Source organism: Pseudophryne corroboree, chromosome 9 (assembly GCF_028390025.1).
Source record: "Pseudophryne corroboree isolate aPseCor3 chromosome 9, aPseCor3.hap2, whole genome shotgun sequence".
NCBI lineage: Eukaryota > Metazoa > Chordata > Amphibia > Anura > Myobatrachidae > Pseudophryne > Pseudophryne corroboree.
In genome coordinates this window covers 428,082,489-428,098,049 of record NC_086452.1, presented here as the reverse complement: position 1 = coordinate 428,098,049, position 15,561 = coordinate 428,082,489, and the positions used below count along the sequence as shown (strand labels likewise).

The 15,561-nt window shown below is 43.6% G+C and overlaps 1 protein-coding gene across 4 annotated transcripts in view; it reads left to right on the top strand.

The window, feature by feature from the left end:
* Positions 1–15,561, top strand: part of MTMR14 (myotubularin related protein 14) — a 175,678-nt gene that overhangs the window by 105,409 nt on the left and 54,708 nt on the right. For all 4 annotated transcript variants that reach the window (XM_063940996.1, XM_063940997.1, XM_063940998.1 and 1 more), the window contains exons 12-13: positions 776–852; positions 6,800–6,836. In XM_063940996.1, coding sequence (XP_063797066.1) covers positions 776–852; positions 6,800–6,836 — 114 coding nt within the window. The remainder of the gene's footprint in view (positions 1–775; positions 853–6,799; positions 6,837–15,561) is intronic.

Sequence of the window (15,561 nt, the reverse complement as noted above, 5' to 3'; positions counted from 1 at the left end):
GTGTGCAGTGTTATACATTGCTTTATCTGTTTGATGAGGTTACAACGTGCATGATACAAAGCAATTAAAAATCATATAGCACATGAGAAGCGTGTATACAGTGGCTATGAAGGGTGTTCATCATCCTTTAGGAATTTTTACGTTCTACTGGGAGCTGCATATTTGGGGTTCAAGTAAATGAACATCTATATTGAACCCCAACATGTCTTGTATTCTTAATGTAAATCCAAAGCACAGCTATGAACTCAGGGTGATACTTTGGGTCTTAAAATGCAAACTGCCTCCTATCGGATGGTCTCTTATAGTGCGACAGAAGTGTTGGTTCAGAATAACACACTGATAACGTGTGTGAAATTGTTGTGAGTGGTCAGTGCTGTTATTTCATTGGTTTACTAAGAAGGAGCCAGTTGCTCCTGGATACCATAATGTGACATTAATGTTGATTGTGTCACCCCTGTCTGTCTGCTCCTCCCCTTTTAGAATGTAAGCTCTCACGAGCAGGGCCCTCTTCCCTCATGTGCTTATCCTTTTCTTACTTTAATAATCCTCAACTGCCCATTTCCTGCAGTTTTTTGGCAACTTTGGAACTTATCTCTATGTTGTTTACTGGTGTAGTTATGCGTAGTTACCTTGTACTTGTCCTATATTGTCTTCAACTGTAAGTCACTGTTTTCCTGTTTTGATTATGTGCATATGTACTCTGTAATTGGGCGCTGCAGAACCCTTGTGGCGCCATATAAATAAAGGAGACTAATAATAATAATTGCTTTTGTAGGATGGGATGGTCCACAGCACCTTAGAACCTGCAGAGATCCTGTACCTGACGGTGGCCTACGACTGGTTCCTCTTTGGGTGAGTCAGGGCGATGGGTTTTCCTTTTATGGCTGATTCACATTTGGCATTGCATGTGGTTTCTGCCACCATTTGGAGTAAAGTTACATTGGACCGTGTCTGGCACTCTATCACCCTTCTTATGGTGTGTCACTGTTCTAAAAGCCAGCAGCCACCTGTATCCTAGCTTGTGCCAGTCAAGCAGCTTCTGTTCCGCAAACCAGCTTGTGTGTAAATGCATGCAGTAAGTAGAACTTTAGCTAAAGCGCTTAAAAGCCTTCAAGAGCAATCCTGACAGTATATGGCAGCCGTGACCCATGCAACCATCCAATCTTTATAGAATGTTGGACAATTGATCACATACTATATACCCACCAAACTTCATGGTTCTGAAATGTATGGGCAAATACTGTATGAACAAACCATATATGACAAACAGATCCCATAAATCTTAAAACTGCAAACTTTATTCAGGTGTGTAGATCTATAGTTCAATCACGAGTGGCATGTCCTGCGACAGATATCCGCATTCCGAGCAGACAGTCCCCCTTCAGGGAACAGTTTGTGCAGTTAAAGCCATAACTACTGATCTGATCTTTCTTCTTGCTCTGTCCTCACTGGTAAGTGGGAGCCTGCTGCCTGTACGCCAGGTGTCGGGATTCCAGTGTCGGTCACCTGACCACCAGTATCTACACCACCGGGATGCTGCCTGTACGCACTGGAGCATGTCACTTTGATCTCTACAGGGGTTGGTCATTATAAATGAAACCGTGTGGTATAGGGATGGCCTGTATGTGTTAGGTGTTTTACTACACTACAGTGTGTGTGGGTCTGGGACTGAGGGTCAACACACCTTAGGTCGACGACAATTGGTCGACACACCTTAGGTCGACATGGACAAAAGGTCGACAGGAACAAGGTCGACATGGAAAAAGGTCGACAGGAGTTTTTTTGGTGCCGTTTTCTTCGTACAGTGACCGGGAACCCCAATTAGTGCACCGCGTCCCCTCGCATGGCTCGCTTCGCTCGCCATGCTTCGGGCATGGTACCTTCGCTCCGCTACCGCTTGACACACTTTACAGTTCGAATCGTAGTCCACGTGGATCGTTCAGTATAAAAAAAAGTTCAAAAAAAGAAAAAAATCGTGAAAAACTCATGTCGACCTTTTTTCATGTCGACCTTGTTCCTGTCGACCTTGTTCCTGTCGACCTTTTTCCATGTCGACATTTTTCCATGTCGACCTAAGGTGTGTCGACCAATTGGCGTCGACCTAAGGTGTGTCTACCTTTGTGCTGTCGACCTGGAGTCCGGATACCGTGTGTGTACTGTAAATGCACTTTTCTGCTGAAAGGGGAACATGCAGGAGCATAATGGGTCCTATTAAGGGTCTAAATCTTAGAGATGAGCGGGTTCGGTTTCTTTGAATCCGAACCCGCACGAACTTCACTTTTTTTTTCACGGGTCCGAGCGACTCGGATCTTCCCGCCTTGCTCGGTTAACCCGAGCGCGCCCGAACGTCATCATGACGCTGTCGGATTCTCGCGAGACTCGGATTCTATATAAGGAGCCGCGCGTCGCCGCCATTTTCACACGTGCATTGAGATTGATAGGGAGAGGACGTGGCTGGCGTCCTCTCCATTTAGATTAGATTTAGAAGAGAGAGAGAGAGAGAGATTGCTGTGATACTGTAGATTAGAAGAGAGTGCAGAGTGCAGACAGAGTTTAGTGACTGACGACCACAGTGACCAGTGACCACCAGAGACAGTGCAGTTGTTTGTTTTATTTAATATATCCGTTACACAGTCACACAGTGACTCAGTCTGTGTGCACTGCTCAGCCCAGTGTGCTGCACATCAATGTATTGTATATAAAGCTTATAATTGTGGGGGAGACTGGGGAGCACTGCAGGTTGTTATAGCAGGAGCCAGGAGTACATGATAAATAATATTATATTAAAATTAAACAGTGCACACTTTTGCTGCAGGAGTGCCACTGCCAGTGTGACTAGTGGTGACCAGTGCCTGACCACCAGTATATTAGTAGTATTGTATACTATCTCTTTATCAACCAGTCTATATTAGCAGCAGACACAGTACAGTGCGGTAGTTCACGGCTGTGGCTACCTCTGTGTCGGCACTCGGCAGGCAGTCCGTCCATCCATAATTGTATTATATACCACCTAACCGTGGTTTTTTTTTTCTTTCTTTATACCGTCGTCATAGTCATACTAGTTGTTACGAGTATACTACTATCTCTTTATCAACCAGTGTACAGTGCGGTAGTTCACGGCTGTGGCTACCTCTGTGTCGGAACTCGGCAGGCAGTCCGTCCATCCATAATTGTATTATAATATATACCACCTAACCGTGGTTTTTTTTTCGTTCTTTATACCGTCGTCATACTAGTTGTTACGAGTATACTACTATCTCTTTATCAACCAGTGTACAGTGCGGTAGTTCACGGCTGTGGCTACCTCTGTGTCGGCACTCGGCAGCCCGTCCATAATTGTATATACCAGTGACCTAACCATGGTTTTTTTTTCTTTCTTTATACATACATACTAGTTACGAGTATACTATCTCTTTATCAACCAGTCTATATATTAGCAGCAGACACAGTACAGTGCGGTAGTTCACGGCTGTGGCTACCTCTGTGTCGGCACTCGGCAGCCCGTCCATAATTGTATATACCACCTAACCGTGGTTTTTTTTTCTTTCTTTATACATACATACTAGTTACGAGTATACTATCTCTTTATCAACCAGTCTATATATTAGCAGCAGACACAGTACAGTGCGGTAGTTCACGGCTGTGGCTACCTCTGTGTCGGCACTCCGCAGCCCGTCCATAATTGTATATACCAGTGACCTAACCGTGGTTTTTTTTTCTTTCTTTATACATACATACTAGTTACGAGTATACTATCTCTTTATCAACCAGTCTATATATTAGCAGCAGACACAGTACAGTGCGGTAGTTCACGGCTGTGGCTACCTCTGTGTCGGCACTCGGCAGCCCGTCCATAATTGTATATACCAGTGACCTAACCGTGGTTTTTTTTTCTTTCTTTATACATACATACTAGTTACGAGTATACTATCTCTTTATCAACCAGTCTATATATTAGCAGCAGACACAGTACAGTGCGGTAGTTCACGGCTGTGGCTACCTCTGTGTCGGCACTCGGCAGCCCGTCCATAATTGTATATACCACCTAACCGTGGTTTTTTTTTCTTTCTTTATACATACATACTAGTTACGAGTATACTATCTCTTTATCAACCAGTCTATATATTAGCAGCAGACACAGTACAGTGCGGTAGTTCACGGCTGTGGCTACCTCTATGTCGGCACTCGGCAGCCCGTCCATAATTGTATATACCAGTGACCTAACCGTGGTTTTTTTTTCTTTCTTTATACATACATACTAGTTACGAGTATACTATCTCTTTATCAACCAGTCTATATATTAGCAGCAGACACAGTACAGTGCGGTAGTTCACGGCTGTGGCTACCTCTGTGTCGGCACTCGGCAGCCCGTCCATCATTGTATATACCAGTGACCTAACCGTGGTTTTTTTTTCTTTCTTTATACATACATACTAGTTACGAGTATACTATCTCTTTATCAACCAGTCTATATATTAGCAGCAGACACAGTACAGTGCGGTAGTTCACGGCTGTGGCTACCTCTGTGTCGGCACTCGGCAGCCCGTCCATAATTGTATATACCAGTGACCTAACCGTGGTTTTTTTTTCTTTCTTTATACATACATACTAGTTACGAGTATACTATCTCTTTATCAACCAGTCTATATATTAGCAGCAGACACAGTACAGTGCGGTAGTTCACGGCTGTGGCTACCTCTGTGTCGGCACTCGGCAGCCCGTCCATAATTGTATACTAGTATCCAATCCATCCATCTGCATTGTTTACCTGAGGTGCCTTTTAGTTGTGCCTATTAAAATATGGAGAACAAAAATGTTGAGGTTCCAAAATTAGGGAAAGATCAAGATCCACTTCCACCTCGTGCTGAAGCTGCTGCCACTAGTCATGGCCGAGACGATGAAATGCCAGCAACGTCGTCTGCCAAGGCCGATGCCCAATGGCATAGTACAGAGCATGTCAAAACCAAAACACCAAATATCAGTAAAAAGCCTCTTTTTTTCTTTGCGTCATGTGCTGTTTGGGGAGGGTTTTTTGGAAGGGACATCCTGCGTGACACTGCAGTGCCACTCCTAGATGGGCCCGGTGTTTGTGTCGGCCACTAGGGTCGCTAATCTTACTCACACAGTCAGCTACCTCATTGCGCCTCTTTTTTTCTTTGCGTCATGTGCTGTTTGGGGAGGGTTTTTTGGAAGGGCCATCCTGCGTGACACTGCAGTGCCACTCCTAGATGGGCCCGGTGTTTGTGTCGGCCACTAGGGTCGCTAATCTTACTCACACAGTCAGCTACCTCATTGCGCCTCTTTTTTTCTTTGCGTCATGTGCTGTTTGGGGAGGGTTTTTTGGAAGGGCCATCCTGCGTGACACTGCAGTGCCACTCCTAGATGGGCCCGGTGTTTGTGTCGGCCACTAGGGTCGCTAATCTTACTCACACAGCTACCTCATTGCGCCTCTTTTTTTCTTTGCGTCATGTGCTGTTTGGGGAGGGTTTTTTGGAAGGGACATCCTGCGTGACACTGCAGTGCCACTCCTAGATGGGCCCGGTGTTTGTGTCGGCCACTAGGGTCGCTTATCTTACTCACACAGCGACCTCGGTGCAAATTTTAGGACTAAAAATAATATTGTGAGGTGTGAGGTATTCAGAATAGACTGAAAATGAGTGTAAATTATGGTTTTTGAGGTTAATAATACTTTGGGATCAAAATGACCCCCAAATTCTATGATTTAAGCTGTTTTTTAGTGTTTTTGGAAAAAAACACCCGAATCCAAAACACACCCGAATCCGACAAAAATAATTCGGTGAGGTTTTGCCAAAACGCGTTCGAACCCAAAACACGGCCGCGGAACCGAACCCAAAACCAAAACACAAAACCCGAAAAATTTCAGGCGCTCATCTCTACTAAATCTCTCATAGTTTAGAACTTCTATAAAATTCCCAGAAATGTACCTCTTCCTCCTCTTTAGTTTCTAATTAGAATTTGGTACACGATATGTTGGAAATGCACCTCTTCCTCCCATTTATTTCCTAATTAGTATATGGGACCCAGGTTGTTGAGCTACGAGCTTGCAGAACTGTCCCTGTCTCTCCTGGCTACATGCCGGTGGGAAGTAGGCAGGTGTAGGGTCTCCCAGGTTGCCTTGTACTGGGCCATCAGTCTCACACTTTTCGTCACAGACAGTAGTTTGGTGACTATATAGCTTGGACATGTTGGCCAGCAGAAGAACCATCATTAGCGGCAGGGAGGGCTTCCAGAATGGGGCAGGCAGGGGGCACATGTGCACCACCGTTTGTCTTTTCCTGCTTATGTCATTTACACACTGCTTTATAGTATTACATAGCAGAGAATATCTCCCGAAACTTAAATCTAGTTTCAAACATTCTCATTTCTCTGCAAACACCGTAGTTCTGTCTAACACTCCGCTTCCTCTGTGCCCAAAACTTGGTGAGCACTTGTGTTCTCGGTGCGCCTGATTTGCACGTGGTAAGCGACCTCCGTCCTGGCTCTCTTGTGACAACAGCAATGAGGCGTAAGCAGAGTGGGAATTCCTCCGTCATGCCATCCACATATAGCGCTCTGAAAGTCTACCCTCTTGTCCCCTCTATATTAATGACAATGTACTGTATCTTGTTACTGTGGCTGCACAAATTTTAAAGCGCTGATGATATTTAAATGTTGCATAGAAATGGGTGCAACAGAGAAGATTTCATGTCCATTTCCCAATTAAAGGTGCCAGTCCCCTGTACTGTACATTCATCTGAAATCCTGTTTGGTGCTAATTTCCGCTCCTTTTCATTTCCAGGCACATGCTAGCAGATCGTCTCATCAAGGGTGAAGAGGTAAATGTTACTCGTCCTATAAGCTGTCATTCGGTGCCTGCATTTCTGACAGCCCACTTTGGAATCATCACCATTTCTGTAAATCTATATCTTTGCTAATTGCATAATGCACAAGGTACCAGGCGTTAACAAAAATTGTAGGTCTAAGTGAATGCTCTTCTTTAATGAATTATTGACATAGAACAGATGTATTCTACTTGCAGCCCCTCCAGCTGCTGTGTAACTACACCTCCCAGCATGCCCTACCACAGCTTTGCTATTGGGGCATGCTCAGACTGTGGCAGGGCATGCTGGGATGTGTAGTTCCCACAGCAACTGGAGAAGGCCGCATATTGAACACCCCTGGAATGGAAGCTTCTCGACTTGGGTCTTTGTGCGCAATCCCTACAGCTCATGTTTTCAGGCTTTCTTTAATCATGCACAAATGATTTGGTCAGTAATTATCCTACCGGTTTGGTCAGTAATTATCCTACCGGTTTCCGCTAGCTGATATTGGGGCCTGGATTTGTGAAGCACAGTTCTGATGTGATTCTACATATACTCAGACTGTTTTTATCAGCTTCGTCACCAGACATTTTTACACAAAGTCTGCATGTAGCGGTTTCTTTCATGAAATGAGTATGAGCGTTACCTGAGGCTATTTCCCTTCCAGGCTTGTTGTTTATCCACTGCTGCAAAGCTGCAGGCAGCTGTATTATTGCTGGTTAATTAGCGAGAGCCGAGAGAAGGAAATGCAGGAAATATCTGCAGGTGAGAGCTGACTGCTGTGCAAGGCTCTCGCAGAGGCAAACCGAACCTCCCTACACAGAGATTACTAAATCAATACAACGGATAAAACCTTACATTTCTATATTTTACATTTTGCAGTATTGATTGGAGCATTTGTGCTTAACATTCTATCAACAGGGACCCCCCCAAGTGTTAGTCATCCATTATTCTGGGACTCCAGAAGAGGTGGTAACAAAATGTGGAGTATCTGATAAATACAGGTTACTGCATAGCAGAATTTCCGGCTGTTTGTCACCCTCTGTGCTTGTATTGTGATGTGTATTGTATTAATCCGGCCTTCCACTGTCCATATCTGAGTATAGATGTATAAAGATGTTGTTCAAGAGGGGTGGTATTCATGTGACCGGTGGTCACATGACCTCCACCGGCATCACGCCCCCTCACTATCCCGATGGTCGACATGCCGACCAACAGGGTCCACAACACCCATAGAGTGGGAATAGAGCCGAGGGGATCCCGGCGTCAGTATGCTGCTGAGATCCCGGCGTCAGTATGCTGCTGAGATCCCGGCGTCGGTATGCTGCTGAGATCCCGGCGTCGGTATGCTGCTGAGATCCCGGCGTCGGTATGCTGCTGGGATCCCGGCGTCGGTAAGCTGACCCCGCCAGTCAGACATACTGCACCCGTTCAAGAGAATCTCTGTGAATCCACAACACTGTAGGTCGGTGGCGTTGCATACAAATGTGTCCTCTTACACCTATACTATTTGTGCCGTGTGGCGCTTCTCGCTGGCGTGACTTAGGCACTCCGCCACAAGCAGCCATTCCTGTTCTTCAGTCTCTTTTCCTAAATGATGCTTTTTACTCCGCTAACGGGGGCAAATTCAGATGTGGTTGGAGTAGCTATCGCTGCTGATTTCTTGACCGTATATTATGTGGACTCCATTATCCGAAAATATTATCACATGGTCATGTATCTATTCTGAGTAGATGCCTCCTGCTGCGGTAGTGATCTGAGCTTTGTCCTAGGGCGCAGCATTGGATCACTGTAACGCCATCGGGCAGCTTGTGGTCCCTCATGGAGTCTAGCATTCAGGCCGTCGCAGTACCTTATAAGAGGCCAGGAAATGTCCGTCCAACAACTGAGATCCTGGCCTCTTTCCTCCCCCTAAATGCCAAACAGCATCAGACTGTCAATCACTGACCGTCTGATGCTGTGTCGCAGGACCAGTTGGCGCACGCGCTGAACACGGAGCCTGCACATGAGCAAAGGTCTATTTCAGTACACTAGTCCCGTTGTCACTGTCTTTGGTATCAGATGCTGCCTGTGACACACCTATAAAATTCTTGTGATGTGACCCCCGGCTGGTACTAGGAATGCATGGTGCATCACACTTACTCTCCTCCGGCTGGTCATGGGTAAGGCACAGGTACCAGTGGGTCCCCTGAATAATCAGGTGTTTAATTACAGTTGCATTGTGGGAGTGGACTACAGGTGTCGGGAAAGAATTGGGCGCCAGGCCATCTCATAAAACAGCATAAACAGTTTATTTAACATAAAAGCAGAGACATAGCGGGGATTACTTCTGAACACTTCCTCCAGCACAAAGCATAATGGTTACATTAGATAACATATCACGCCAACTCCTCCTGCACATTAATCATATCAGTTACATCAGGGCACCTCCTCCAGCACATCACTTAATTGCAGCAGCATAAATATGGCGAACAGCAGTACATACCAGGACATTCTGGGACCAGTAGTGCTACACATCACAGATTACAGTCTCTCATCCATAACGAGGACTCTTGTCAATGGGGGGCTCCGAACATGCTGCGTGGCTTCCAACCACTCACCCCAATAAGTCCTCTCCTGAGACTCACACCTGGCACACTCTTCTAGGGCACCCCTAAAGGTGGGCATCACCCTCTCACTGTACTCTGGGTACTGCTGCTCTCACACTGCCATCTCTCCCTCTGTCAGATGCCTTGCTGTGACTGGCAGCACTCCCCACATGTTATGTGCGGGGCTCTCACTAAGGCTGCATTCTCCTTATAGTACCCTGCAGGAATGGGCTCCATTCACAGCAACCCATGCGTGCTGCTGCTCTCTCCATATAAAGGATGCAGCTAATGGCAGCTGTTCACAAAGCCGGGGACCACGGGAACGACACTGGTCCGTCCCCATGGCTCTTTTCCTAGCTTTCACTTCCTGTCCCCCGACCTGCATGGCGCAGGTAAGTCACAAAGTCTATGGCGCACTAAACAGGGCTTTTTTGCATCCTTTGTGGGAAGGTGTATGTGGGTGTATATGTAAATTACGTCTGCGTGTCACAGTATTCTCAGATGCCACTATGTAGATTCATTTTTACAAGATCACACACGTCAATTGAAATCCTTTATTAAAGATACTACACATTTTCTTAATTTAATACATCACACACGGTGGAAGGAGGGTTATTATATGGTCACTTGTGATGTTGAGGCCCTATATTCTAATATACCACAGGATTTAGGGGTGGTAGCCGTCAAGCATTACTTATTGACGGATGATTCAATATCAGAATTTATATTAAAGTCAATAGAATTTATATTACATCACAATTATTTTGTTTTTGATGGTGATTATTATATTCAGTTAAAGGGCACAGCGATGGGGACGAGGTTCGCGCCTAGCTTCGCTAACCTATACATGGGCCGTTTCGAGGAGGAACATGTGTGGGGGGGCGGGCTGGGCGCGGATCTCGTCCTATATTGTCGCTTTATTGATGATTTATTCTTTATATGGGGTGGTGATGAGGCCACATTATTGGATTTTCTAAAGGGTCTCAACAATAATCATTTTGGTCTTAAGTTCACTTATAAATATAGTTTAACTCACATTTCGTACTTGGATATCGCACTGGATGCCACAAAGGACAAATTGAATACATGCACATTCTTTAAGGATGTTGATCAAGGTCGTTTTCTGAACTATGGTAGTAGCCATCTACAAAAATGGCGTGATAATGTGCCTAAGGGCCAATTTATTAGATTGAAAAGAAACAGTTCCACTGATGAAATGTTTAGAATACAAGCAGAGAAATTGATGGAGTCATTTGTTGATCAAGGTTACCCCCTTAGGGTGGTCAGTAAAGCTTATAAGGAAGTATGCCTTATGGATAGGGGCTGCCTACTACAGGGTAGGAAGAGAAATAATGATAATGTGGGTGAGATTGGGGAAGATGACTCAAATAGAGCGGTGCATTTCATTACAAAATATAACTCACATGCTAATGAAATAAAGGCAATAATTAAGAAGAACAGTTCGATATTACAGATGGATGAAATTCTAAACAAGGGGAATGGGTGTAGTGATAGAGTGATTTTTAGGAAATCCAACAATCTTAAATTGAAATTGGCACCTAGCCATATGAAAAACGCCACCTTACGAGAAGATGTGAACCACAGCTGGTTACCAGTGAAACCAGCTGGGTTTCACAGATGTGGAAATAGTAAGTGTCAGACTTGTTTATTCACTAGCCGTAAAATAGAAAGGTTCAGTTCTAGAATGACAGGGGAATTCTTTTCTATAAAAGAATTCATCAACTGTAAATCTTCCTTTATTATTTATCTTCTTATCTGCGGCTGTGGTAAACAATATGTTGGCCGGACGATCAGAATGTTACATACGAGATTAATGGAGCACAAAAGGAACATTACTAATGGGACAAGAACACAGAGCCTCTATAATCATATTAGTAAATGCGAATTGGGGAATATAAAGAATATTCAGATGTTTGGAATAGAGCAGGTCCACAAAACAACTAGAGGCGGGGATCGGTATGGACTCCTCTGTAAGAGAGAAGCCTACTGGATTTTTCGCCTGGGAACAATGGTACCAGAAGGCCTGAATGACACAGTCGAGCTCAATAACATCTATTAGACCATAAATGGTAACATGAAAAAATATATATTAAAAAAAAAAAAAAAAAAAATATATATATATTGCAAGCTCTGGTACTGGTTGTTTGGTTGTTGTCCTGCATGCTTACTTCTAGACATGTATATAAATTTATGATGATTAAGAGCCATTGATGTGTGTGTGCTTGTGGTGGGTGCACACACATATTTGAATGGCTATATGTCACTATTTGTATTTTAATATGAGATGGGTTATAGGGGGTAGGGACGTTCACACTGTCGATAATAGATAAAGGATCTCCATTTCTTGGATGATATTCCTTTGGTTATAGGGTGATTAGTATAATCCTGGATATTCCTAATAATGACTGATTATATTTGTCATGAGTAGGGTCTCAGTTTGTAAGTTGAAGGGCCTAAAGAAATATATTACTGTGGATATATTTTTTATATCATCTAATTATATAGGTATTTAAGGGTTTGTGTGATGAATTGGTTAAGAAACTATACTGAAATCCTTGGTATTATCTCTCTCCAGCGATATATGTCTGTATACTTATTGATACATGTTCTCTCTCTTGATATATGTCTGTATATTTATTGATATATGTGGGTATACATATCCCATGAATCATCCAATCATATAGGTATTTGAGTACCTGGGAGACAAACCGGTCAAGGAATTACATAAAGGTACTATCTCTCGTGATTAAGAGTTTAACAATATGTTTATTGAATTGGACATTGTGCACTGTAGTAGTTCGGGGATCCCTCTAAGATATTGAAAATATTTAAAATATTTGAAATATTTAATTGTTTTAATCTAATTTGAATTTTGGTCATTAGGTATAGTGATATTAGGTATGATATGAATTATTAATGTTTACCATCGGGCGGCAATAGAAGTGATCATTTATATTGATATAATAGATATGGGAGTGTCGGTTATATTTATAATACATTTAATACAGTCCTGAGCAGAATAAGATTTGAATTGTATCTGAGACGTAATAAAGATACGAGTATTTGATCGTCCGATAAAGTGAGATAAGAGGAAATGATAACACTCTGAACCGCACGTGAGACGCAAAAAACACGCGTGCGCAATAGGACTGAAAGCCATTTGTCTCTGAAATCCCGGAACGCACTTGACACGCAAAAGCTGTGCGTGCGGGATTGGATGACGCCCGGAAATGGATAAGTGACATACTATTTAAATAGGTGAATGGGAGTCACAGTAATAATTCTCCTGAGGAAGCCGCTGAATTCAAAGGCGGAGAAACGCGTTGAGAACGAGGAGGTTAACAACCGGACTGAGCCACGTTGATTTCTGGGACACGTATATTCGAGCGGGTCTGAGGTGAGGCACGGTCGAAGGGAGGAGTCGACAGCAGAAACTTTGCCGGAGCAGACAATCAGCTGGTCGGTGAGATTCCCTGACTATCAAAGCCCACTCGGCAACCAGTGCCCAGGACAGCTTATGTGATTTGCAATAGAGCTGATTAATACTATGGTTATATGTCCATGTTAACCTTGGAGGACTAAACTGTCATACTAATATCAGTGAATGGACATTGCTGGTTTTACTAACTACACTTGCTATACTAACTCACTAATTGGTCATCTGGAAACTAACATCTTGGCAATTAATGGCTTAAAAGGATATAACTGTGATCGATTAACGGAGATCAGGGGGCCCCCCAGCGAAAGTCAAGCAGTTATTAGATAGCTAATATACCAGTGATGCATCATTGATAGGTTTTGATCTAGATTCATTTATAGGTTAATTAAATCATTTTTAATAATTTTATTATAAATGGGTTTATGTGAATGCAATATGTTTATGTGTTGTAATTGATCACTTTTAATGTGTTATTAAATTAGCATTAATTAATTTCCGGTATGCAGCGCTTTATTTTGTAATCAGGTTGTTTTTCTCAGATGCCAGTTTCATCAATAACTGTTTTTACACTCTGATGGGTGCATTATTATAGGTTTAGAATTGTGATACGAAGTACATGCAAAATATGTAGCTAAGCATAGTATTTAACTATAGTACTTTCTAGGTTAATATTTTATACTACTTAAAAGCCCATCAAAATGACGGACACCAGGGCCTGATTACAAGGGGGGAGCCAGAGCAGGGTGAAGTCTGGACCACCCTGCTGTATATATACCACCTGCGGCTCCTTTGCTACCTTATTGGTACATTTGGTTTTATCAAGTTGACTGGGACATATATCCCTAATGTGTTTTATGCCCATTGTGTTATATTACATTTACATGTTTTATTGCTTTTATACTGCAATTGCTTGGCACTCATTGAAGGTATTCATAATTCACTCAGTCTATATACCTTTTTCCTGAAGTAAACCATTGCCTTGGTTTCTACATTTAGCCACTTAAAGTGGGCGCCCAGGATACACCACTCTACATTTCTACATATGAATTCTGAGACTTGTCGAAAAAAAACAGCTGGGATTGAATAGGTCGAATCACTATTCAACCTTAAAAAGTCGAAAACTGCCGTCTTTTCGACAGACGGCAGTTTTCGACCCTAATTGAATATACCCCTAAGTCTTGTACTGGAGCGTTTTATTCTAATGTACCCGTCAAAGTTTTATAGGCGATAAGGGGGGTGCACACGGAGAGATCCGTGCTTAATTTCTAAGCAATCTGACTAGATTGCTTAGAAAATAAGCACGGATCTCTCCGTGTGTATGCCCCATAGCGATAGCGATGTGGGGCCCGCGCAACGCTGTCGCCGATGCTAGAGTGGCACAATCTAGCACATCACTCATTTCACCGCTGTGTGTAGTGAGCGCCCCCCTCGCTCAGCACACATCTCCCCATGTGTACGGGGCTTTACTGATGAATAATCTTAAACTACTGAGAAAGCTCTGCTGATGTCTGGCCTCTGTGAGTGGGTAGAATTCTCACCTCATCCAGTGATGGCACCAGAGTATATCATTGGATCCATCTCTGTTTTATACTAAAGGAACAAAAGACATTCTAGATTGGCATATCTGTCTCTCTGTATTTTTGTTTGTTTTAGTTTTAATACGGTAGCTCACTGTAAAATGTTTTTTCTTGACAGATTTATTTTGGACAATCATAACCTGCAACTTTCCAGTGACAAAAGTGCCAAGATAAATCTAAATAGCCAACTTGCTGCATTTCTTGATTGCAGAGTTGATTTCATATGGCTGTTTGATTGCGAAGTGTTTTCTGTAAAGCGTGTGATGTAAACTCTGGCTTACGCAGGTTATGTAATGCAGGTTTAGGAAGAGGACGTTGGTTTTGTCTTGTGAACCAGTTCCCGCAGCTCTTATGGCATTTCCTCATTGGAATACCCTAGGAGCTTGTTACTAGTGAAGTGGTAGGTTCCAGTCTCTTAAATATTGGTTCAGCATACAAAATGGCTTCCTCCGGTGTGTATGTGTGACAGGTCATCTGAGCAGGCACTAATGGGGTATATTCAGTAACTGTCGGAAGCTGCCGTCTTGTTGGAAAGACGGCAGTTTCCGACAGTTTTAGGTTGGAAGGGCCCCATTTATTCTGACAAGTCTGGAAACCAGGCTTGTCGGAAAGCACGTTGATCGGCGGCTTCAGCCGCGATCAGCGTGCATTGGCCCTCATTCCAAGTTGATCGCTAGCTGACGTTGTTTGCAGCACGGCGATCAGGCTAAAAATTGGCATTTCTGCGCATGCGTACGGGTCGCAGTATGCACGCGTGAAGTACTTTCACACAAAACTATGCAGTTTTACACAAGGTCTAGCGACGCTTTTCTGTCACTCTGTTGATAGGTGAGTGATTGACAGGAAGTGGGTGTTTCTTGGTGGTAACTGGCCGTTTTCAGGGAGTGTGCTAAAAAACGCAGGTGTGACCGGTAAAAACGCAGGCGTACCTGGGGAAACGGGGGAGTGGCTGGCCAAACGCAGGGCGTGTTTGTGACGTCAAAACAGGAACTAAATAGACTGCAGTGATTGCAAGGTAGGAGTAGGTTTGGAGCTGCTCAGAAACTGCATGAAATATTTTTCGAGCAGTTCTGCTAATCTTTCGTTCGCACTTCTGCTAAGATACACTCCCAGAA